At 37.3% G+C, this 24842-nt stretch overlaps 5 protein-coding genes across 5 annotated transcripts; 3 read left to right on the forward strand and 2 right to left on the reverse strand.

The window, feature by feature from the left end:
* The first annotated feature begins 266 nt into the window (after nucleotides 1-266).
* On the forward strand, nucleotides 267-2445 carry LOC108854604 (uncharacterized). The gene is made up of 5 exons (XM_018628208.2): nucleotides 267-767; nucleotides 900-1162; nucleotides 1267-1384; nucleotides 1494-1702; nucleotides 1842-2445. The coding sequence occupies exons 1-5, from the start codon at nucleotides 435-437 to the stop codon at nucleotides 2272-2274; spliced, it is 1356 nt and encodes a 451-aa protein (XP_018483710.2). The 5' UTR covers nucleotides 267-434; the 3' UTR covers nucleotides 2275-2445.
* Nucleotides 2446-3022: 577 nt separating this feature from the next.
* On the reverse strand, nucleotides 3023-3424 carry LOC130511573 (S-protein homolog 9-like). Its single transcript, XM_057008733.1, has one exon. The coding sequence runs from the start codon at nucleotides 3422-3424 to the stop codon at nucleotides 3023-3025; it is 402 nt and encodes a 133-aa protein (XP_056864713.1).
* Nucleotides 3425-5021: 1597 nt separating this feature from the next.
* On the forward strand, nucleotides 5022-5618 carry LOC130511574 (uncharacterized). Its single transcript, XM_057008734.1, has 2 exons — nucleotides 5022-5204; nucleotides 5301-5618. The coding sequence occupies exons 1-2, from the start codon at nucleotides 5091-5093 to the stop codon at nucleotides 5490-5492; spliced, it is 306 nt and encodes a 101-aa protein (XP_056864714.1). The 5' UTR covers nucleotides 5022-5090; the 3' UTR covers nucleotides 5493-5618.
* A 36-nt stretch (nucleotides 5619-5654) lies between these two features.
* LOC130510451 (probable alpha,alpha-trehalose-phosphate synthase [UDP-forming] 4) lies at nucleotides 5655-9351 on the reverse strand (the record flags this gene model as incomplete). The annotated part of the gene is given in 14 exon segments (XM_057006781.1): nucleotides 5655-6043; nucleotides 6140-6241; nucleotides 6349-6479; nucleotides 6567-6654; nucleotides 6747-6869; nucleotides 6944-7111; nucleotides 7200-7595; nucleotides 7758-7858; nucleotides 8014-8062; nucleotides 8140-8228; nucleotides 8309-8459; nucleotides 8543-8644; nucleotides 8755-8869; nucleotides 8969-9351. Coding segments are annotated over 14 exon segments (2232 nt in total), but the record flags the coding sequence as incomplete, so codon positions are not given.
* A 4498-nt stretch (nucleotides 9352-13849) lies between these two features.
* Nucleotides 13850-15765, forward strand: LOC130494330 (early nodulin-like protein 2). Its single transcript, XM_057009642.1, has 2 exons — nucleotides 13850-14073; nucleotides 14168-15765. The coding sequence occupies exons 1-2, from the start codon at nucleotides 13890-13892 to the stop codon at nucleotides 15604-15606; spliced, it is 1623 nt and encodes a 540-aa protein (XP_056865622.1). The 5' UTR covers nucleotides 13850-13889; the 3' UTR covers nucleotides 15607-15765.
* The last annotated feature ends 9077 nt before the right edge of the window (nucleotides 15766-24842 follow it).

Raw genomic sequence — 24842 nt, forward strand, 5'->3', positions numbered from 1 at the left:
TCTTCTTTCTTTTCTGTTCCTATAAAAGAGATTAGCAAATTGTCAAATGCTAAAAACATGGGGAAATACGTTTTCAAGTGTTTAATACTAGTTTTGTAATAATCTAATACAAGAGATATGTTAAAAAACAGAGGTGCCAAAAATAAAATTTATATAAATAGACATCATTTTATTAGTGAAATAGAAATAATTTAAACAATGATCAGTAGTTTGATTATTTTATTATATTATAAATAAAAAAAGGAAGCGTAAAAAGACATTTTATCCTCTTCGTAGCCGTCTCTGAAACCATTAGTTCTTGTGTTCCTTCCTCCTCTCTCTTTCTGGAGTTTTGGATGGAGACGTGAGCTTCTTCTTCTTCTTCATCCCAAAACTACGAAAGAGATACACTTTCTGGAGGTCTCTGAAACCATTAGTTCTTGTGTTCCATTCACATGGCACTTTCTCTCCTCTCTCCAATTCCTCCATCTGCCTCTTCTCTCTCTCCTGTTTACTCCTTATATCAACTAAAAGGAAGCAGCAGAACCTCCTTTTTCGGCGGTTTCAGAAGCTCATGGAACCTGAGGATTGATTCTTTAGCGGAAAAGAGGCAACTTGGTCTCATGGTTTCTAGAAACGGTGGAGAGGGAGGAGAATTGGATGATATGGATGAATGCCAAATCGAGAGCATCGGTGGCCAAGACGAAGATGACGAGGAAATGACACAAGCCCATACTTCTTCTTCTTCCCCTGAGAGATGGGATGTTTTGGGTCTCGGCCAAGCCATGGTCAGTTTTCTATGGTTGAGTCCTAAAATGTCATTGCTCTGTGTTCTTGTGGTTGAAAAAAGTGTTGATCTTTGATGCTAAAAATGCTTACTTTCTTACGCCCATTGTCTCCTATACCTTTGATTCTTGTAGGTAGATTTCTCTGGAGTAGTGGATGATGCGTTTCTAAAGAAACTAGGCTTAGAAAAAGGAACGAGGAAGTTGATCAATCACGAGGAGAGGGGTAGAGTCTTGCAAGCAATGGATGGTTGCAGCTATAAAGCTGCCGCTGGAGGGTCACTGTCCAACACTCTTGTCGCTCTCGCGAGATTAGGTTGTCCATCCATCACCGACCGCCCCTTGAATGTCGCTATGGCTGGCAGTATTGCTGGTGACCCTCTCGGTAGCTTTTACAGGTACACCACAACTCTCTCTCTTTCTAGTCTTTTATGGCTCATGCATGTTTTTAGATGGTTGGTTTGATTTACTCACAAAGGGCAGTTCATATTATGTTCTGTAGGACTAAACTACGTCGAGCAAATGTAAATTTTCTATCTGCTCCAATCATGGATGGAACAACAGGAACAGTGATCGTTCTCACCACTCCTGATGCACAGCGTACCATGCTTGCATATCAGGTAGGACAATATATGTTAAAAGAGTATATCCCAATATTATTACTAAATGAAAGATTTTTTTAACTTTATTTATTTATTTTTACTGAATAACAAACGGTACAATTTTCAGGGAACATCTTCTGTGGTTAATTATGATTCTTGTTTGGCTAGTTTGATATCAAAGACAAATGTCTTTGTTGTGGAAGGCTACTTGTTTGAGCTTCCTGATACTATAAAGACCATAACAAAAGCCTGCGAAGAAGCTCATAGAAATGGAGCCCTTGTTGCTGTTACTGCATCAGATGTGTCTTGCATTGAGAGGCATTATGATGATTTCTGGTGAGTTTCTTTGACTCCTTCTGCTTCTATAGCTTCGTCTTAACCTGAAGCATCAGAGCTAGAGTCTTGATGTTGAGTTTGTTGTTTGTTTGGGATCCAAAGTTATCTTAATCTTCTGATTGTTTTTGTGTTGATTCAGGGACATTGTGGGCAACTATGCAGACATTATATTTGCCAACAGTGATGAAGCAAGAGCGTTTTGTCACTTTTCAGCAGATGAAAGCCCTATCTCAGCGACAAGGTACTTGAGCCACTTTGTCCCGTTTGTTTCGGTGACCGATGGAATCAACGGGTCGTACATTGGAGCCAAAGGAGAGGCCATATACATCCCTCCATCACCTTGCGTGCCGGTTGACACGTGTGGTGCTGGAGACGCCTACGCTTCAGGGATCTTATACGGTATCTTGAGAGGTGTCACTGACTTGAAAGGGATGGGAGAGCTGGCTGCCACGATTGCAGCCACTGTGGTTGGTCAGCAAGGAACCAGGCTTAGGGTTCAGGACGCTGTTGAGCTGGCTCGGTCTCATGACTTCCGTCTCAACAGTGTTGGAACTGATGTTGTTGGGTCTTGATCAAGTCTCTGTAGCTTTGATTGATTCTCTGTTTCTATGTAGCAGTGCTTTTGCAATTAACTTGTAATCTCCTCTTTTATTTTTCTCATCTAGTGGAAAACGTTGGAATATTTGTTGTATGTAACATTTTAGTATATAGTCCTCCTCACTTGTATACAAGTGTTTCTTCCATCAGAGTCAGGATAACATATCTCAAAAGCCGGCATCATGGTAAAAAGATATCACAGAAAAAGAAAATAAATTGTTTTCTTTAAAAAGTAATCGAGTTTGTTTTCTTTAAAAATTAAATCGAGATTGTTTTCCTTAATAAATATCAATAACAATAATTAAAAAGTCTAAACTAAAATTTTCATTAACTAACTTAATTATCCGCAGATATTTTGAATATCTTTACAAATATTCTGAGATTGATATACTAATTGAATATCTTTTTCTAACCAATATTTAATTTATTATGCTTTCAAATGAGATTAAAATAAAATTATTCACAAAAGAATAAATTATTATTCATTATAAACTAATGACACAGAAAATAAAACATCTAATCGTAACATTTTGGAGAACAATGCACATAAACTTATACATAACCCCAAATTTAATATAAAATGTATAATATTTTATCACATTAACCAAATTTTGACACACACGTAAAAGTAAATAGCCAATGCAAACGCATGGAGTTTAATTATAATATTTATTATTCCAATACTGATTACACGTTACAACAAAGATGATGTTAAAAATCGACTTAAACATGTGTCCACTTATACTCTAACTTGGGAGCTTCTTGACCGTGTGTGAAGTACATGCCATCTTCTCTAGCATCCCAAAAATTGGTCTTACCATAACGAATAATGCCACCACCACTTTTATAAGCTGTAAAACTTGCATGAAACGAGAAATTAGGACCCTGGTGTAAGGTACAATCGAAATAGGTCTTCAAAAGACTATCATGAAAACTAAAGTCGTAGGTCTGTCCAGGGCTCAACAAATGAACACCCAAGTCGTCATCGTTCGATGTACAACGAATCCTGAGAGTGTTGCCCGGACGAAGAGAACTTTTGAAGTGGACACTGTTTTTTTCCCAGATTGCGTTACCAGACCCAACGATCAATGCAATGGTAATCAAAAAGCACGAGAGCCTATTCATCGTTTTGTTTGATTGGTGTGTGTCTGTGTGTTTGTTTTCTCTAGCTTTGCGGCTGAGACATAGGTGTAAGGTAGAAAATGTTCCAATTTATAGAACCTTGTTTACGAGGCCATGCATTCATTCAACTTAGATTATGATTTGCTTCGTATTTAGGCGTACGTAATGTTCTCAAACAAAATCTTCAATTTTATGGGCAAAGCATCTCTGAAAATGTAATAAATTATGCCTTGACCGCTTCTCGGGATTCTGTACATGATCCTGAGCTTTCAAGTCTGAATAAAATCTTTTATATATTAATTTAAAAACATTGTAACATATGTATAGTGATGTGTTATTGCTAAAATAACTTTTAGAGTTATTATAGAAATATGTTTAAATTATTAGAATATTTACAGTATATGTCACTGATTATTTGATCCAACTAAATATAAAATATATCTTTATTATGTTAACTATAAAAATTAAAAATATAAAATTAATTAATAATTTGCAAAAATTTATTTTTCTTAAATAAAAGTTACGGAATTATATTTAATATATATATAAATTAATGATATTGAATAATAAAGATTTGATTCTCTATTGCAATTAATTAATTTTACTATTAAATTAAAGAATCAATATTCATTGATTAATATTTTTGTTTAATTATATGAATATATTTTTCGTATATGTTATATTTTAAATTTTAAAAATCAACTATAAATTATTAAAATTATTAAAAGTCTCACTGAAATATATTTGTGAGTACATATGGTTTAAAAGGTGTTATAAAATATTCAAATGATCATTGAAAGTTTTGAAAATCGAGGTGAAAATGAATAAATGTGAACAAATTAAAAAGAAAAAAGAACTTAATGTTATTCCTTCTGTTTCATAAAGAATGTCACTTTGACATTTTTCACACAAATTAAGAAAATAATTGAAATACATTTAATTTTTTATTAGTTGTACATATTCAATCAATAATATTTGAGATAAATAAAATTATTTATAAAATCAATATATTTTTATTAGTATAAAAATGAAAACTGCATTAGAATTTTAAAACACACTCTTTTTATAAAAAAAATGTTAAAACAACACTTAACATCTCTGTATTAGTTGATGAAAAAAAAAACAGTTAACATCAAACATAGAGGGAGTATTATTCAACAGACTTACCAATCTATACATGTGCAAATGTTTGTTTATCTATCTATATAACGATCGGACTATATTTGACACAAAGAAACCAGTTCACACCAATGAACTACGATTTTCTCTCCAGAGTGGCATTAGGAGCCATAATAGCCAGCCAGATCAAGAATTAGATAATTCTTTGTGCCTGAGAGAAAACAGAAAGCCATATGTTCCAGTTTTCGAAATATGAGACACTAACCATTTCAGCGGCTTTCTGTATCCAGGAAATGTTATTGTGTCCCTAAACCGGACAGAGAGGTACGGTGGGGAATGAAGCTGTCCTCAGGATTAATAGGACGTGACAGAGATTTGAAGGTGTCATTACCATTGAATCTGAATATTACCTGAAATAGCTGTAGTCTATATATACAGTCTCCTATAAATCTCTTTACAGGCATCTCCCTTCATCTATCTTTTTGTTTTGCTCGACAGCTCTTTCCATTCTTATTTGTTTTCAAGCTAATCTTTTCAATAAATAAATAACATGGGAGGCTGTGCGAGCGTACCTAAGGAATCTGACATCGTTGAAGTACCAACCGAAAATGTTGTGGTTGAATCCAAGGATGTCACGACTGAGGCAGATACCACATTAACTCAGGTTTTTTTGAAATCACATTTGATCATTTCTTGTGTCTTGTTTAAACAAACTCATGTTAAGATGAAACTATTGTTGCCGATGTGTTTTGATTCATAGGAGAAGAAGGAAGAGTCTAGTGAAGAGGCGAAGGAGGAAGGTGAGACAAAAGAGGACTCCTCTGAGGCAACCAAGGCCGAGCCAACTCCAGAAGCTGAGAAGGCTGATGAGAAAGCTCCTTCTGAGACTGAGACACCAGCACAAGAGACTGCACCTGCCAAAACCGATGAGGCGCCTCTTGTGATTCTTTGATTTTTCATTTTCAAAATATCAAGATCATGTGTGTGTGTGTCCAAGTGTTCTTCACCCTTATATTCCTATGTTCATCTCTGTTGTATTGTCAGTTCCATTAAAAATATTCTTAAGAGTTTCTTTCCATTATAGAACTAATGAAAAAGACAAATAGAGAAACAGTAAAAGAGTCAAAGAGACAATGAGATAAACTGAAAAGCAGAGAACAGTAATGAGTTTTGCGAAAGTAAAAAAAAACAGCAAATCAAAGTCTTTAATAGTGCCCTTTAGCCATAAAAAATTCTAAGAGGATCATCAGGGCACCATATGATGATGAGTCAAGGATTGTTGTGTGTGCAAAGCTTGTGGATCAACTGCACAACATCATCAGCTGAGTCAAGGAAATAGCTAGCCTTTGTGTGCGTTTTCCCAACAGCCACAGAGAAGTAGTTCTCTTCCTTTACGTTAACAACGGTCGATGACACCTTCTTGAAGGGGCCACTGCCATAATAAGGAGAAGACATGGTTTTCTTGGTTAACTCGGGCTCGAAGAAGGTGTAAACATCTTCATCCTGTAACATATATCAACCCTTGTATCAATATCCATGGATATGTATAGCTTTATATACGATAGGTATAATCAATATTTGGTTACATAGGAAGCTTACTTTCCCCAAGAAGTTACCAATGCATAAGACATAATCAATTGGTGTAGTTATTGACTTATTCTGAAGCACTATTTCTCCGAGGATACGCTCCATTGCACTTCCCTAAGATAACAGAGAAGAGAGAACATATGACAGATCAAAGAAAATGAGAATCTATTGGTGATTGATGATATATAAACAAAAGATATGAAAACAATAGTACTAGTTACCTTTGTTACACCAACCGAATGGACTTCAACAGAGTAGCGTCCTTGGACAACATCCACTGTTGCATTAGAGATTGGTCCAGCCCACAAGTGTTGCAACATATCTTTTGCTTGAGCTCTCCCAAATTCAGCATCTACAAATATATAATATCAAGTAGTTGTCTTCAGTAGTTATCCTGAGTAGAAGTTTAAAAAAGACATATATGTATAAAGTAAATCACCTGCATATTGGTAATTCCATACAACCGAAGTCTCGCTTGCTTGGAAGTAGGATCCTGGAGTTCTTTCAGTGAAGTACTTGAATACTTGCTGTAGACGAAAGCAACCACAAAAGAATCAAAACATGAGGGTATAAGTAGAATTATCAAACTTGAATTCTAAAATATATTTTATATACTAACCTTGACACCATCAATCCATTCCAAGTTCATGTTTTCTGGCATCTTCGTCACCCACTCCCCAGCTGAATGCCTTAAAAACATTCCGTTTTCAGCAGCTAACCACATATCGTGCTCTCCAAAGTTCTGTTTTCGAGATACTAAGTCCATAGTGAAAAAGAAAGTAAGTACAATTTAAAAAGAAGAGAGAAAACATTTACTTGATCCAATATGCTTTTTTCACTTCTACTCAGGACAACGACCGTTGTTTTTGGATCACTGCATAATGTTTTTAGACTTTCTTTAAGCTGTGGGTGAAGTTCAAGATTCATCCCTTCGTCTCTTCTCTCTTGGTTTTTCTTTGGCTCAGTGAGTGTTCCATAAAAGCCCTGAACATTTTGTACAGTTGAAGATAAGTGACCAAAATAATATGCAATGTAGAAGACCGTCTTGATACATATATGATATAACACTTACAAGAATTAGCAGCCTATTCTTAGACTTTGAATATTGTTGAACCACATCATGCTGTGGAAGTTCATGTGGGGATTTTCCAGTTTCTAGCTCCGTTTTACTTGTAACCTCATTTAGTTTACTAACCAGATAAAAAAAATTGTATTTATCTATAAGAACAATTAGTTGAGATGAGATTTAAAGAAAATAAATATTGGGATTTGTCACATACTTCATGAAATCATCTGCCCACTGTTGAGTAGAGTGAGTTTTCACATACTGAAAATTGATTTGATGTTTTTTCTCCTTTTCTTCAGGTGACATTCTTAGAGCTTCTCCAATGGCATTAGAAACTTCTTTAATGTTCCAAGGATTCACAAGAAGAGCTCCAGCACCAAGTGACTGACCAGCACCTGCAAACTGTGAAACTCATACAAAAATATATTACTTTCGAATGTTAATTGTTGGTATATTATTTTACTTAAAAAATTGTTGGTATATTAGATTCATAAATATATTTCAGACCAGAGAAAAAAAAGACAATTCATATACTTAACATCAGAGCCATCAAAATTAAGTTACCTCGCTTAGAACGAGAACTCCTTTTTCCGCATTTTGGCAGGCAACAAACTCAGAACTCACAAGGTTCATTCCATCTCTCAAAGATGTTACAAGTAATACATCTGAAGACGTAAAGAAAGAAAGTAAACTCTTTTTTTATTATCTTAGGAGTGTGTTAGGAATTCAAAACTGACAATAGAAGCTCAAATTTTCTTTATATTATCAAATCGTATTAGAATATATGTAACTAGATCATCAAATGTAACACTAAAATTACCTGTGATGGCGTAAAGTGCGCATAGTTGATGAAAGGGAATAGCACAATCCTAACATACAAAGACAAATGTTTATCAGAAACTATAACGTATGACTTGATGAGGATAAAAGAGAGAAGATAACAAACCAGGTGAATTATTGGAACGGAAGAGATAGAACCAAAACGACCATTAACACGTCCAACAACTCCGTGACATTGGTCTTTGATCTTTTGATCTGTTATATAGAACACAAACACAATGCTATCGGTTGATGCATATTAGCTGAAGAAATTGAAGAGATAGAAAGAAACTTACATTCACCAATACCATTCCTTGTTGGCACTGCAATCTGAAGTAACAAAACTTTACCACGCCAATCTTCATTTTCCTCAAGAAATTTCTCAAATGCCTGATATTTGTTTGGAATCCCTTTGATCGTGTCGAGACGATCAACACCTAATATCAACTGTCAACAAACATAATTATGTTATATCATTTTACCTTATAAGTTTTAAGCATCAAGTATCATATATAAAAGTATTAATTTACCTTTCTTCCCCCAAAATCTGATTTAAACTTCTTCATGTATTCCGTGACCTCAGAGAGTTTACTTGTGTTTATGAACCTCTCAGGTTCTATCCCAATGGGAAACTAATATCCAAATAGGAAAAAAACAAACCAAAATATTCATTTTCATTAGGAGAATGATTAAATCATTAACAAATCATCGATCTTAAGAGATTTTCAAGATGGATACTTACAACAGCTACAGGAGTGAATTTTCCCTGATCTACAACTCCTTCAGATGTTGCTTCGGTTCCAAGTATACACATGCATGCATTCACGAAATGTCTTGCAAAATCATAGGTATGGAAACTAGAAACAAAAAAAAACGAGAGAAATGAAAAAAGAGAGTAATAGTTTACTTTCAAATTCAAAATAGTTACTACATGTTAAAAAGTAAAAGATATTTACCCGACTAAATCAGCAGTAAGAACAGAACGAAGCAGTTCGGATCGCGAGGGCAAGGTTTTGTACATTTCGGAGGAAGGGAATGGTGTATGGAGAAACCATCCTACTTTCATCTTACTGTTGTATTCTTTTAGATATTGAGGAAGAAGCATAAGATGGTAATCATGGCACCAAACCACATCTCCTTCTTGATAATGCTCTTTTACCACATCAAAGAAAATACGATTTGCTTTCTTGTATGCATCATACTGTGACTGGTATGTTATGGTTGCATCGTTACGATATTCTGGTGGGGTTCCCAAGTAGTGAAAAATCGGCCACAGAATATTGTTGCAATATCCATTATAGTATTGATCACAAACTTCTTCCAGAAACACCGGAATACACCCCTACAAATCAAAGTCAAGCGTTTTAAAAATCAACTAAGACATGTATAAGGCTTTAACAAACAACTTAAGACATGGATAAGGCTTTAATAAAAAAATTAAGACACGAACAAGGTCTTGATTATTTTTTTACCATTCCCTTTTCTTTTTACAATAATATATATGAGATTTCAAAATCTATACGTACCTTTTCAGCTAGAGCAATGGAGAGTGCCTTTTTTCCAACCGTATCATAAACATCGACTCCAGGCCAGCCAATCCATTTGGTCTCAAACTCATTCAAACCTTTAAGAGATATATCACCACAAATTAATTACTGTATAATATATTTAATCGGTTTATTGTGTTTAGTTAATTCATTAATTGCTACATTGTCAAAGTTGTGTACGATCTTCTTACCTAGAAGAGCACTAACTAGACCACCAGGACTCATGGTGAAAGACCAGGCTTCTTCTCCAGTCCTATTAGCAGTAACGGGAAGCGACATTGACACAACAAGCAGTCTTGGCCTCACCATTTTCTCTCTCTATCAATATTCGTTCTGAAGATGAATATAAAAGTTATGAGAAGATGGTCTCGTCTTTCTTCTTATTTATAAGAGCCTATGTAACGCTGGCATGGTGAAGGAAAACAACAAAAGGAATTAAAAGTTATATTTGTCGTGGTAAAACATGTTTTCTAGCTATTATCTCCATATTATGTAGTTATGTGACACGTATCATGTTGAAATGAACTTTTAAAATCAACTTTAGGTAAATTGATTTCCACAAAAGTAATGAAATCCAAATTATATGTTTAAGATACTGTTAATGTTTTGAATCATACTAATGTGTTTGACCATATATTCATATAATCTCTCCAACTTAAATACTTGGCCACGTACAGAGATTTGATTTAAAACTTAACTAAGATGCTAATGTATTTTAGGTAGATTTAAAAATATATATATTTTTGGTAGATTTTTTTTAGTTAGATTTTGTGCAGATTGTATTACCTTTTGGATTCATTTATTGTAATTCTTTTACATAAAGTAAGAAAATCTAATATCTTTTTTTCATAATCATTAACTTGGTATTCTCATTTTTAGATGTATTTTATATATTTGTCTATGCACATATTTCAAAACCACTGCTTAATTAATAGTGTATCCATTAATACGGCTTTAGAAAATCTCCAAAATTTGAAGTTTCACTATTCAAAATTTCAAATTTGAAGTTTTATATTTTTATTTACATTTTGATCCTACAATTATACATTATATTTATGATTCTTAAATATTCTCTCATTTCTCACTTTAATCTTTAAAAAACTTTATATCTCAAAATCTCAGATTAATTTCTACAAATTTAAGTTTTACACATAAAATTAAATAAAAAATATAAAACAAGCTTTATACTATTTTAAAAGTAAAATTAGACAGCAAAAATATTACAAAACAAACTTAATAAAAAACCTTTTAAAAAGGTACATAAAGACATAATTATTATAGAAATTTAAATATTACAACAACACTAATAATCAACAATTTTTAGCTCGTAATCTACAAATTTAAAATAAAGAGAGTCATCTCTTACTTCAAAATGCACTAGTTGATCACATATTGGAGCATTACGGAAATAATTTTGTGGAATAATGTGGTATTTTTTGTAGTTTAATATTTAGTTATGTATTTCAATTTCTAAATTTATATTTAATGTAAATTTTTATTTATTAATATTTCTGTAATAATTTTATATATGTGTTAGTTATTTATAAAATTTTGAGAACTTATATTAGTTATAACAAATATAAGGACCATAGTGTAAAATAAAAATAATTTTAAAGTTATTTTTGAAATTTTACTTTTGGAAAAGAACATTTTAAAACTTCAAATATAGAGTTTAGGAAACTTCAAAATAGAGAGTGTTTTTGGAGACGCTCTCATACAATCTATAGTTATTTTTAGAAAAACTTGAATGTGAAAAAAAAACTGACACTTTGGCCTTAGAGCATCTCCAAAAGAATCTCTATAACTTCAAATATATGATTTTTTGTTCTCCGAAAAGGAACTCTAAAACTTCAAATTTGAAGTTTTTAAGAGTGAAACTCTATATTTGAAGTTTTACTACCTAAAACTTCAAATTTGAAGTTTCATCTTTTTATTTGCATTTTGGTCATTTCAATTACAAATCACATTTATATTTTTTAAATATTTTTTGCTTATCGTTTTTAATCTTTAAAACTTTTATATTTAATAGATATTTTAAAATTAGTTTTTATAAATTTAATTTTAAACATAAAGCTAAATAAGAAATTAAAATAAAATTTTAAATATTAAAAACATAGACACCAAGAATATTACAAAAGAAATTTAATATTTTTTGTAGTATAATATTTTAATTTTTTATTATATTTCAAAAATATTAAATAAAATTTATTATATTTCAAAAATATTAAATAAAATTTATAATATTTTAAAACTAGAATTAGACAACAAAAATGTGGTATTTTCTTATAGTTTAATATTTGATTATGTATTTCTCTTTATAACTTTATATTTTAATGTAATTTTTTAAATTAATATTGCTGTAATATATTTATATATGTGTTTAGTATTTATACAAGTTTTATCAATTTATATTAACTATAACAAATATAAAGACAATAATGTATAATTCAAATAATTTTGAAGTTAAAAAATTTGAAGTTTTGTTTTTGAAAAAAAACACCATAAAACTTTAAATATAGAGTTCTGCAAACTTTAAAATAGATAATCTTTTTTGGAGATGTTCTTATGCCTATGTCCGATTTTCTGTATAATTTGTTTTGGTTGTATCCCTGTTGTTCAGACACTATGAAATAATAGGTTGATGTGATAATTTTAGAGAAAAATTAAATCATTTTTTGGTCAAACAACTATTTAATTCATGAACTTAAAGTCTACTACACTCCAAGAACGGAGAGATTGCCTACAAGAACGAGAGCTGACCTTGCCACTGAGTCAGTCTCTGAGTTCTCTAAACGCGGAATAAAGATAAAAGAGCTAGTCTCAAAAACACAACTGAAATGATAGATGTCGAATAATATCCCAAACAAGGATGGATGTCTCAGAAATAATCATTTCTAGATGAAACTTTTTAGATGGGTTATGTGTGTAGTAGAACGAGCCTAAACTCGTTTTCTTTACTTCTGCTACTTGCAGTGACTATGGTTCTTCTTACGTTGTTTTTTTTTCTTACGTTGTTGAATGTTCAAATGGCTCTTTTCTCTTCTCTTGCAGTGAGTTATTCAGGTAACAAACTAACTAACCAATGGTCAAGTCAAATATAGTTATTATATAACCTTCTCTCTCTCTTTGTAGGTATGCTTTTACACGCTGGGTTCAGAAAGCTCACTCTCTCAAAGAAACCATCTCGAGGAGGATAAATCGCAATAAACCACTGACGACAAGAGTTTTGAGATTCCTTGGGTAATCAATAATGTAGTTCAAACACACACACACAGAGGCAACAACGACAGCAGTAGCAGCTAGGATTAAGAAGATGTGAATGTTAGACACAATTTTTAAAATCAGAGATTGTAAAAGAGATCGAATGAATGGGGGGAGAAAATATATATATTACTATGTACTGTTAAAGACTCTCTTACACATGTACAAGTTCTCACGACAATTTGCTTTCTACTCATTATGTCCACAGTCTCTACATAAAGTTGATGTATGTCATAAAACTACCTTTATTTCAAAGAGTTCAGAAGAAAGCAAAATGAAACTTACACTGTATGAGAAATAACGATAACTAGTGATGGTAATGACTCCATCAGCAACAGTTGGAGCATTGCTGTTGTAGTTAACGTGTAAAGAAGTAGCTACTAGCTATGTGTATGTTCATGTTTACGGTTCCTCTCTTTTCTAAAAAACATAGCCGCCATTTTTTGTCCTCTTTGAGATCAACAGCTATGTGTATGTTCATGTTTACGGTTCCTCTCATAATTGTCCTCTTGGAACCAGATGCAGATTTAAGACGTTGTCGTATTCTCATACTATTTCATATCTATGGGAAATGGTAGATATATGATTCGTTTTAGTCATATCCTCAAAACGATCATTTAAGTTACCTGAGATTTAGTATTGAATCCGATTCTTGCCACGGTTCTATAGATGTTTAACGCGCAATATACTCGTACCACTTTTCTATTTTCGATGATATAATACAATTTTCAAGACGTCGGTAGATAGTAGTAGATACGGTTCTATAGATGTTTAACGCGCAATATACTCGTACCACTTTTCTATTTTTCGATGATATGATACAATTTTCGATGATATAATACAATTCTTGACTCTTGTATTAATGAAGAAGCAAATTGATACGAGATTCAATTTTAAACACGTAGTGGCCCATTAGTCGACATCTCCCTATCATCAAGACAAAACGTTCACTTTCCTTAGCCCCCCCTATTCCCATTTTCCTCATTTCATCTTTAACAACCTTTAATTGCTATATATTCATCATAGTCACACAACCCATTTATCTCATAATCTCTCAGCTTTTGAAGCCATGGCGTTTCTAAGAACCTATAGCCTTTGTTTCTTCCTCTTCACGGTACTCCTCTCTTTCTCTACGTTCTTTACCGATGCAAGGAGGTTTGAAGTCGGAGGTAGCGGCGCGTGGGTTCCAAACCCGCGGGAAAACTATGGATCTTGGGCTGGAAAGAGCCGTTTCCTAGTACACGATACACTCTGTATGTACATATAGCTTCTCTTTCTCACTAGTCATGTAATTACTTTTTGCTGTGTTTTTTGTTTGGTCTGAGACTCTTAGTTTGATTCTTGCAGATTTCAGCTATGCTAAAGGAATGGACTCGGTGCTAGAGGTGAACAAGGCTGATTACGACGGATGTAATACCAAGAATCCGATCAAGAAAGTGGATGATGGAGAGTCTGAGATCTCGCTTGAACGTTCTGGTCCGTTCTATTTCATCAGTGGCAATGAAGATAACTGTAAGAAGGGACAAAAGCTTACTGTCGTTGTCTTGTCTGTTAGGAATCCGGCTCCTCCTCAAGCTCCAGCACCGGGAAATTCTCCTCCGGGATCAATGCCACCTAAGTCTTCTTCCCCTGTTTCTCCTGCCACTTCTCCACCGGCACCTACACCACCTAAATCCTCAACCCCTGTTTCTCCGGCCATTTCTCCACCCGCACATACACCACCTAAATCTTCTTCCCCTGTTTCTCCGGCGACTTCTCCACCGGGACAAATGCCACCTAAATCTCCTACCCCTGTTTCTCCCTCTTCAGCTCCGGTGACTTCTCCGCCGGGATCAATGGCACCTAAATCTTCTTCCCCTGTTTCTCCGGCGACTTCTCCACCCGCACCTTCACCACCTAAATCTACTTCCCCTGTTTCTCCGTCTTCTGCTCCGGTGAGTTCTCCGCCGGGATCAATGGCTCCTAAATCTTCCTCTGCTGTTTCTCCTTCCACTGCTCCACCTGGTTCAATGGCACCTAAGTCATCTTCCCCTGTTTCTCCGGCGACTTCTCCACCGGCACCTATGCCACCTAAATCTTCTACCCCTGTTTCTCCGTCTTCAGCTCCGGTGACTTCTCCCCCGGGCTCAATGGCACCTAAATCTTCCTCCCCTGTTTCTCCGGCAACTTCTCCACCGGGTTCAATGGCACCTAAATCTTCCTCTCACGTTTCTCCGGCGACTTCTCCACCTGCACCGATGCCACCTAAATCCTCTTCCCCTGGTTCTCCGTCCTCTGCTCCAATGACTTCTCCTCCGGGATCAATGTCACCTAAATCATCTTCCCCTGTGTCTCCGTCATCTTCTCCGGCGACTTCTCCGCCAGCACCTCCGTCATATTCTCCGGGTTCTTCACCGCCAGGACCAATGTCACCAAAATCTTCTTACGCCGTGTCTCCATCTTCTGCTCCGGGAGAATCTCCTTCCTCTGTTTCTTATTCGCCGTCAGATTCTCCGTCAGCATACTCGCCGTCGGAGATGGGTCCCTCGGGAGATGCTCCATCAGGCTCAGCGATGGGTCCTTCCGGATATGCTCCGTCAGCATACTCTCCGTCGGAGATGGGTCCCTCGGGAGATGCTCCGTCAGGTTCGACGGTGGGTCCGTCTGGAGATGGTCCATCTTCTTCCGGTGCTATCACTTCGCCGTCGGAGGCTCCAGTCGAGGAAAAGTCATCCGCCAATGGTATGACCGTTATGTCGGTAACTACAGTTGTAAGTTTGGTTGTAACCATGTTTATGTCAGCTTAAGAACACACTTGGAGGCTAGTTTCATTCGTGTCTCTACCTTTTTTTATTTTTGTTAATTGTTTTTGGATTCCATCGTAATTATGTATTATTGAGTATAGTTGGATAATTTGGATTGTTGTTTTGTTATAATAAATAAGAGTCACACTATATTGTGCTAAACATGATAACTATGTTCAAAGGTATTTAATTTTGTGATTAATACTACTTACGTTTTGAGGTAAATGTGATTTAACTTGGGGACAAAATTTGTCTTATAATCAAATGAGGCTTCAGCGTTGTAACAAGCCTTAGCTCCGATTGGTACTAGCATTTTTCTAGCGATGTTAAGGCTTGTTAAGAACAAAGTGGTAGAATGCAGTTACTTCGTTTAACTCGTGTAGGAGACCAAAACAAAGTAGTAAAGTTTTTAATAACATAAACAAAGCAAATCCTATATATTTCGTCTAAATGTTTAGATTTGCGTGGATGATATTAATAAGTTGGATGAGGATCGTACCAAGCTTTTGTGTAGTTCTATTCTCTTACAATGGCATTAAAGGCTAATTGTAATTTAATTCATTTACCTACCAAAGCCCACGTAAGGGAAAAGGCATAAAGGACTTTCTCTTTTCTTTATGTCAATATCATCAATGCAAGAAAAGTTGAACAAACAAAAAATCATCAATGCAAGAAAGTTCTTTTTATTTTTCCACTTAATTATGTTTGTAGGATTTTGACAAAAATACTTACAAGTCTTGCTGTATTTTCATTGTTCTTGTATCTTTTGTGATTTTTCAACGGTCACTACTTTACAAAATTCAATGCTTATTTCTTCTCTCTGTCGGCAGTAGAAACCTATAGAGTATGGACCTACACTGATTTGCACCTTAGATTGGTCAATGGATTCGAATCGTTCAGTGCGTTTTAAACTTTAACTAGGTTTTGATCCGCGCTTTAAAAAGCGCGGGTTATTTGTTTGTTAACATAAAATTTATTTAGTGGATTTTCATAGTTTTTCACAATTATATACTTATATACACTAAACAAAAGTTATAATTTGTATTTAAGTTTAGGTGTCTAATATAATTCAGAGAAATTTTATGTGAACTAAATTTTTGAGATTCGAAAAAGTTTTAACCTTGTTAGACGTAGATTTTTAAAATTAAATATTTATTATAAGATTTTTACTAAAAATACATTATTTTCAATCAGAAATATGTGATGATTAGAAACTAAAGCTTATTGTAAAATGTATATATATATTCATCATTTTGAATTTACAAAAAATTATATTCAAACAACCTTTAAAATGTATTTAAAATTATGTGAGTTTACTTAATTTAACCCATTAAACACGAAATAATGATTTAACAATATATTACAATATTATAGTTTTGGTATCTTATCTCTGTCATTAACAAAATCAGAAAATTCATCAAAAAGAGAGTCCTTGTTTAGAAAAGAGTCATCAAGTATTTGTTTCCGGAAAGTATAAAAACACCTATAGTGAGATAAAATTCCTAAAAATAACTAATGTCATACGACATGAAGAATTCTGCTTTAATAGTATAAACTAAATTTTGATCCGCACTTTTAAAGCGTGGGATTATTTTTCAGTCGACAATTTTTTATCCAACTGAAATCTGTAAAAAAAATTACATGATTTATATATTCTAACTATTTTTCAAGTTTTAATTTTTTTTGTGTACATATATATTTTATATGTTTTAGATATGTTAAAATTTTTAGTTTGGAAGAAAATTCTGACATGCGCTATATAAAATAATTTTTTTGTTATATTAGGTTTTAGTCCGTGCTATAATGGAGAATCATTATTTAAAAATATAATATTGTTGTATATGAATACATAAATATTAATTAAATATTTTAAGTTAAAAATTAAGTTAGCATTAAGTTTAATATAGCCATATATAATATACAGTTGGTAATTAGTTTTTAATGCTAACTTTTTTTTTACATTTTTCAAAAGGTACAAAACCATTTATCAGTTTTCTTTATAATTAGAAATAGATTATACAATATTGCCAAATCTTGAAATATTGCTTAAGAGATGGGCAATCATAGCATGCATCCTCGTGAGATATTTGATATGAAAACAAAACGATTTGATATGAATCCCAAAACAATGTGATTGTAACTGATCGGTGCATGAATCTATAGATATACAATTTTCACAAAAAAACAGGCACTTGCTGCGTAGTACTTCTTACAACGTTCACCAAGACCGGCAAGATCGTATCCTTGTCGACTTTGATACCTGGTAGTATTCTTTCTTCCTTCACATATTAACGAAAAGCTTGACTACTTAATACAAAAACAAAACAATCAGCACCTCTACATACACACAAACATATAAAAACATATATACTGAACACACACATACACATATTCTAAACATATGCAGACACATATAGGCACATACAGATATAAACTGAAACTGAACATATTTTTTTTTTTTGATCGAACAGCTACTTCATTCATAGACCCAAATTTAAAGAGTTGCAGATACAGGAAGATTAAAGGAGTTCAGAGCCGATTTAGCTAGTGCATCGGCAACAGAATTTGCTAAACGCGGAATGAAAAAATACAAGATAGAATCAAAAGAGAGCGCCATAACTCTGATATCATGGAGAATCCCTTTCAGCACCACATGTTGATCTTGAGTCTTCAAGAGCATAATGAGGTTCTTCGAATCTGAGAAGACATGAAGCCTAACGACCCGAGAAGATAGAGCTGCAGACACAGCAGCCTTTACCGCCAAAGCTTCAGCTACCAGAGCTGAAGGAACACATCGTCGGTGAGAAAACGAGCTCTCTGAGACAGCATCCGTAGCATCACGAAGTTGCCATCCAAGCCCGCAGTTGCCCGTCGTACTATCCCAAGCTGCATCCGAGTAAGAAGACCATGTAAAAGAGTTAGCAACAGGGAAAATATTAGCACACGGGACCACAGAGTGTGGTACTATAGGTGTTTCCATAGCCCTTTGAGCTGCAGTCCAAGCTCGAGCATCCTGAATAGCCTTAAGAATTGTGGACTCCTCTGAGAAGAATTTATTTTCAAACATCAATTTATTCCTATTAGTCCAAAGGATCCAAAGGATCCAGGGGTACAAGGGAGTGGTTCCAAGACCCACAGGGGGAAGGGAGATCATCCTGCAGCAAATTTGGAGAAGCTCAGCTACCGAATGGATAGCTTCTGGGGATGGTTTGTGCAGACAGGGCGCTAAGTCCCAGACCTTGATCGCAAATGGGCATTGTAGAAGGACATGGACCTCTGTTTCCATAGCGCCGCATCTCTTGCAGATTGGAGACACTGAAATTCCTCGGCTTCCAAGGTTAGCTCCAACAGGCAAGGCACAACTGTTTGCTTTCCAAAGAAAGTGTTGTATTTTTGGGACAGTTTTCACCTGCCATACACACTTCTTCCAGTTAAAATCCCGATCCTCTTGCTCTCCATTGCAGAGTTTAGCTAAGGCGTAGCCTGATTTCGTCGTGTAAACTCCGGAAGCATTCAACAACCAAGCTCGTTCATCTTCCAACGGAAAGAAGCTCGGAACCAGGTTACATATTTCTTCCTCATATTGAGGGACTGTTTCTCTGATGATTTTGACATCCCATTCCTTGGAGATAGGATCAATCAGTTTGCTGACGCACCAGTGCTGGTTTTCCTTCGTGGGGGGGCCGATGATCGCTCGTGGAGTCGACGTAGAGATCCATGGCTCCTCCCATAGTTTGATGGAGTTGCCTGATCCTAGAGCCCATCCCAAACCTTCCCGTAGGAGATTCCGTCCAATCAGGATTCCTCGCCATCCGTGAGATGCTCCCGTCGTCGGTATTGTGTCGAGGAAAGTAGACCTGTGGCAATATTTACCAAAGAGGATTTGAGCCAGCAGGGAAGAAGGGTTTTTCAGTAATCTCCAGGAGATCTTTGCAAGCATTGCGTCATTAAATTCAGCAATCTCTCTAAACCCAAGGCCTCCAGCACTCTTCGGTTTGCAGAGCTTAGTCCAAGCGATCCAGCACAGTTTTTTCACATCCGGGGTGAGATCCCACCAGAATCTCGTAAGCACTGATTGCAGTTGCTTAACCAGGGAGAGAGGTAGCTTAAAGCAGGACATAGCGTAAGTCGGCATTGCTGCCAACACCGCTTTGAGTAGGATCATCTTCCCTGCTCCGGAGAGGTAACGAGACGTCCAACTATGTGATCTTTGGCGAACCCGGTCAACTAGAGCTGCAAAAATATCCCTTTTGCGGCGTCCAAAGTTTTCCGGTAATCCCAAATACTTTCCTAAGCCGCCATCGTTGGTGATGTTAAATTGTCTCCTAATTTTCCTTTTCAGTTCGCGCGGGGTCTTTGAAGAGAATGTTATCGACGATTTTTCCAGATTTATACACTGGCCCGAGGGCGCCTCATATCTTTTCAAGATTGAGATGAGGGACGAACAGCTCCTCGCATCCGTTCTACTAAAGAACATGGTGTCATCCGCAAATAGGAGATGAGTGATTGCCGGACTGTTGCGGGCCACCTTGACGCCAATAATCTCTCCTCTGGATTGTGCCTTGAGACATAAACCCGATAACACTTCCGTACAAAGGATAAAGAGATACGGTGAGAGAGGATCGCCTTGTCGGATGCCGCGGGAGGGAACAACTTGTCCTTGCGCAGAGCCATTAATCAGATATGAGTATGAGACCGAAGTTACACACTCCATGACCCAAGATATCCATATGTCATGGAAGCCAAAGCGGGACAGAACATTGCGTAGAAAGCTCCATTCGATACGGTCATAGGCTTTACTCATGTCCGTCTTTATCGCCATACTGCAACGGACCGTGGCTGCTGAGTGTTGAAGATAGTGAAGTACTTCGTGTGTGATAAGAACATTGTCAGCAATCGCACGTCCTTTTACAAAGGCAGACTGGTGGACCGAGATAAGCCCCGGAAGAAGAGGTTGCAGGCGCCTTGTGAGAATCTTTGCAATTACTTGTAATGTGTGTTGCACAAGGCTATTGGTCGATACTCTGCGATCTTGCGGGCTCGCGAGACCTTTGGTATTAAGCGCACATGCGTCTCGTTTTGACGGTGGTCCAGGGATCCCGATGCAAAGAAAGCTCGGATGTCCTTTGAGACGTCATCTCCGATTATGTCCCAGAAAGTCTGGTAGAAGCTCGCTGAGAACCCATCGGGTCCCGGAGCTTTGTCTGGGTGTATGGAGAATAAGGCTTCCTTTATTTCCAGTAGGGATGGGGAGGAGATCAATGTTTGGTTCATCTCTGCGGTAACTGATGGAGATATACTCTCCTGAACCACCAAAGAGGAATCTGACATTCGTGTTGTAAAGAGATTAGAATAATAGCTCGAGATTGATCGGACTATTTCATCTTCTTTGTATACAGCCGCTCCTGACCCGTCCTCCAGTACTGTGATGTTATTTGTCGCTCGTCTTCCTCTAGTCGAGGCATGAAAGAACCCGGTGTTGCGATCTCCACTCTGCAGCCATAAAATACGACTCCGTTGTCTCCAGTATATTCTTCCTCGCGGTAGGCTGATTCCAATAGTGATGTGAGCTTCGTGATTAGGTCTTGATCAGGACAGGAACTGGAGAGTGCTTTCTCAAGGTCTTCTTGGCCTTTCTTAATCGCCAGATTACTGTTTAAATTCTTTTCCCGAGTCCACTGTATAATGTTGTGCCTGATCCGCCCGATCTTGGAGAGGACAGATTCAAATGGTTCTTGTGACCAGTGATCTGCAACCAGCTGCCTGATTTCCGGTTTGTTTTTTTAGTCTCCTGTCAAACCGGAAAAGGCCTTTCTTCTTCTTCAAAGCCACATCGAAGTGGATGACTATAGGTCGATGATCCGATCCTTCAAACCGAAGATACTCGCTACGCCCCGCTGGAAACTGTTCAAACCAGGAACAGTTCGCCATTGCGCGGTCGAGTCGAGATTGGATGAAGTGGTTGTATCTGGTTCCTCTCCAGGAGAGGTGGTTGCCGGAGTGTTTAAGGTCCCAAAGCCCCATTTGGGAGACAAAGCTCCTAAACGAGAGAAAGGAACCTTCCCATCGAGCCGGACCCCCAACCTTCTCCGAGTTATCCAGTAGGTCGTTAAAATCACCCGTGATGAGCCATGATTCATCTCGACCTTCCCCTAGTTCCATTAGCTTTCTCCAGAAGGCAGGTCGCTCGGAGGCGACCGGATTGCCATAAATGAAAGACACAAAGCTACATATTCCATACGCCTCAATACGAGTATCAATAATATTTGGTGACGAGAATAGGATATCCACCTGTATATTATCCTTCCACGAGAGTGAGAGTCCGCCTGCTACCCCAATCGGAGGGACTGTGAAGTGATTCTTGAGCTCCGAGTTCTTGAACAGTTTGAAGAGAGCTTCATCTTGGTTCTTCGTTTCCATCAGGAACAAGACCGCTGGGGAGATTTTCTTTCGAAACTCCCTTATTCGCTGGACCGTCAAGGTAGGCCCTATCCCTTGACAGTTCCAGCTAACACATGCTAAGGAAGAGATGGTGGAGGAGGATGAAAATCCTTCCCCTTCTTCACAATTGGCGGAATGATCTTAGGTCCCTTTGGTGTACTGCGAGACACACCAGATAACCCTCCTCCAGCGACAATTGCATCAGCCATAAGCTTGCGTCGAGGAGGGTTTCTACGTGGTGAATTCTTTCGTGGTGAAGCTCTGCGTGGTGAGTTCTGTGCCTTGGTGGTTCTCCTGCGTTTCACCGCAACGCCCTGAGTTAGACTACGGGAAGTTTTCTTTGTAGGCTTTTCTCCATCAGCTTTTCGTTTGCCGGCTGCTTTAGAGAGTAAGGGCAGGTCAGCTTGTTGCGCATCTTCTTCCTCTTTATCCGATAACAGAGGTCCCAAGCGTAGGGAAACATGAATCCTGTCATCACTGAGAGTTCTGATCGGTGATCTCTCTCCAGGTCCCAATCTTCCAGAACCGAAGACATTTGAACTCGAGGGTCGAGTAATAATCATGTTGTTTCTTGGGGAGTGGGGTTCCTCCCTTGTTTGGCTATCAACAACCAGCGCTCTCTCTGAGGCAGCATTAACCTCAAGACGCTCCAGCGGTGAGATTCTTTGGGTTTGCGTCGAGAGTCTTTCTGTAGCAGGCAGACGCTCTTGGCTTAGAGTAATTTCTGAGTCCCTCCTTTCATTACTGCTAGTTCGTTGAGTGTGAACAGAGAGTCTTTCTTTTGCAGATGGACGGTCCTCCCTGTTAGTGCTATTGGTTCGAGGATCCGAGAGACGAGAGTCCAGATTCCTTTTTCTGTTTACTTCTGCAGTGGCACTTGGTGATCTTTTAGACTGCGAGCTTGCTTCTCTAGAGGGAGAGACACGAGTTTCTTTAGGTTCCTGGCTTTCGCGTACACGCCATTGAGAGGTGTGAACCGATGGGGCAGGATCATATTGGCGTTTCTGTGATGATCGATTGTCATACGATGGAGTTTTGTACTCACGCAGAGTCCTGTCATCATATCGGCGGTGGTTCTCTTCGAAGCCAGAGCTTCTGCCCGAGGTGCCTTTGGAGTAAACCTCCTGGGAAACAGGAGGTGCATCTCGAGATGCCTTGAAGTTTGTCCATCGAGCTCCTTCCCGATGGGAGGGTTGATTCTGTCGCGCATATCTCCTGTCTGCTTGTCTTCTCTTTTCTTCTTCCAGTTTCTCCAGTGTGTTCTGTTGAGAAGTGCTCGTATGGCGTCGTTCTCCATTAGTTCTTGGTGGCTTGAGATAGCAGTCATTGTCTTCATGGGAGAGGGATTTGCAGAGGAAGCAGTGTTTGTCAAGGTTCTCATACTCCAGCTCAATTTCTACAACTGCTTTGGAGGGTAGCTCAATATCCATACACATGATAAGAGGTTGGAGACCATTAATTTGTACTCTAAGGCGGGCTCTATCAACGTCCCGAGTTACTATCGGTCCCAAAGCTTCTCCGATAGCATCAATAGCGCCATCATTCCAGTAATGGAGAGGTATCCCGTGGATATTGATCCAGAAGGTGATGCGGTCTGGGAAGGAGTCAGAGACAACCGGTTCCCAACGCTGCAAGATTAACATCCATCGTTTGAAATGGAACGGTGCCTTCGAGAGAATGACCTGCATATCTTTTTCAGATTCGAAGCTAAACTGAAACAGGTTCGGTCCGAGTGGTCGCCCAGTTATTCTTCCCACTACATTCCAATGCTGGAGAAAGAAATCGACCAGAGCTCTTGTTTTCTGTATGGCGGGATTGGTGACTCTACCAATCAGAGTAAATTTGTTCTTCTCAATGAGATCCGACACATTGGATTCAGGGATTCGGATCAGCGGCTTCTTTGGTGGTCTAGGCTCTTCCTGCCATTTTCCTTTGTCTGCTCTCGAGAAACGATGAGCCATTGCAGCGGTGTGACCGTGAAAGACAGAGACTACACAGAGTAGTAGGTTTCACGGAGATGACGATTGTGTAGTAGCGGCAGAGAGAGAAAACCCGGTTGCAACAATGTAGGAAGTACCACAGACTGTGGGAAAGTTGCAGAGAGCTTTAGAAACTGAATGAGAGTTCTTCACTTTTGGAGAAATAGAGTGCTGATGCTGCGCAATTGACCGAAGTGGTTCGCCATGGTGGGAATCGTCGGAAGCAGGAGGTTCTGACGGTGAAGAAGGCCGGCGACGGCTGTCCCTCCGACTAGGTCGGGGGATGAACCCGGAGGATAATGCGCAGAGAGGTCTATTATCCGGGGGTCAATCCCAAAAGGGAATGGTTTTTGAAAAAAGAAGAGCAGACGTTGGTGGAAGTTAACTCAAAAAGGAAGGTCAACTTTGCTTGCAGTGAAGAGTCTCGGGGTTAAAGACCGTTCTCTACCTTCGTGCCTGGGAGAGAAAAAGTACGTCACCTAATCTAATTGGTTGGTGTACGTACGGGGAAATTTTTAAGAGTAGAAATATACAAAAATGCAAAATTACTGAAACTGAACATATATATACTCATACATACACACATTATATACTGAACACATACACACACATATACTGAACACATACACACATATACTGAGAGTGTGCAAAATTAAATATATCTTATTTAAATATAAACTTAAATAACAGTTAAATATTAAATGCAAAATTCGTGTATTTAATATAGGAGAGTATTTCGGGATCATTAATTTTTTGAATGATTCTATAATTACCAAATGCTTGAATTCTTTCCTTTTTGGCAAACTTAAATGCTTGAAT

Source organism: Raphanus sativus, chromosome 4, assembly GCF_000801105.2.
Source record: "Raphanus sativus cultivar WK10039 chromosome 4, ASM80110v3, whole genome shotgun sequence".
NCBI lineage: Eukaryota > Viridiplantae > Streptophyta > Magnoliopsida > Brassicales > Brassicaceae > Raphanus > Raphanus sativus.

What these genes read in the sequence shown, in the direction of transcription:
- LOC108854604 (XM_018628208.2), top strand. Translation starts at nt 435, where the DNA reads ATGGCACTTTCTCTCCTCTCTCCAATTCCTCCATCTGCCTCTTCTCTC. An exon ending in GTACCATGCTTGCATATCAG is followed by an intron (nt 1,385 to 1,493) that starts GTAGGACAATAT and finishes TACAATTTTCAG; the next exon opens with GGAACATCTTCTGTGGTTAA. An exon ending in AGGCATTATGATGATTTCTG is followed by an intron (nt 1,703 to 1,841) that starts GTGAGTTTCTTT and finishes GTGTTGATTCAG; the next exon opens with GGACATTGTGGGCAACTATG.
- LOC130511573 (XM_057008733.1), bottom strand. Translation starts at nt 3,424, where the DNA reads ATGAATAGGCTCTCGTGCTTTTTGATTACCATTGCATTGATCGTTGGG.
- LOC130511574 (XM_057008734.1), top strand. Translation starts at nt 5,091, where the DNA reads ATGGGAGGCTGTGCGAGCGTACCTAAGGAATCTGACATCGTTGAAGTA. An exon ending in CAGATACCACATTAACTCAG is followed by an intron (nt 5,205 to 5,300) that starts GTTTTTTTGAAA and finishes TTTGATTCATAG; the next exon opens with GAGAAGAAGGAAGAGTCTAG.
- LOC130494330 (XM_057009642.1), top strand. Translation starts at nt 13,890, where the DNA reads ATGGCGTTTCTAAGAACCTATAGCCTTTGTTTCTTCCTCTTCACGGTA. An exon ending in CCTAGTACACGATACACTCT is followed by an intron (nt 14,074 to 14,167) that starts GTATGTACATAT and finishes TGATTCTTGCAG; the next exon opens with ATTTCAGCTATGCTAAAGGA.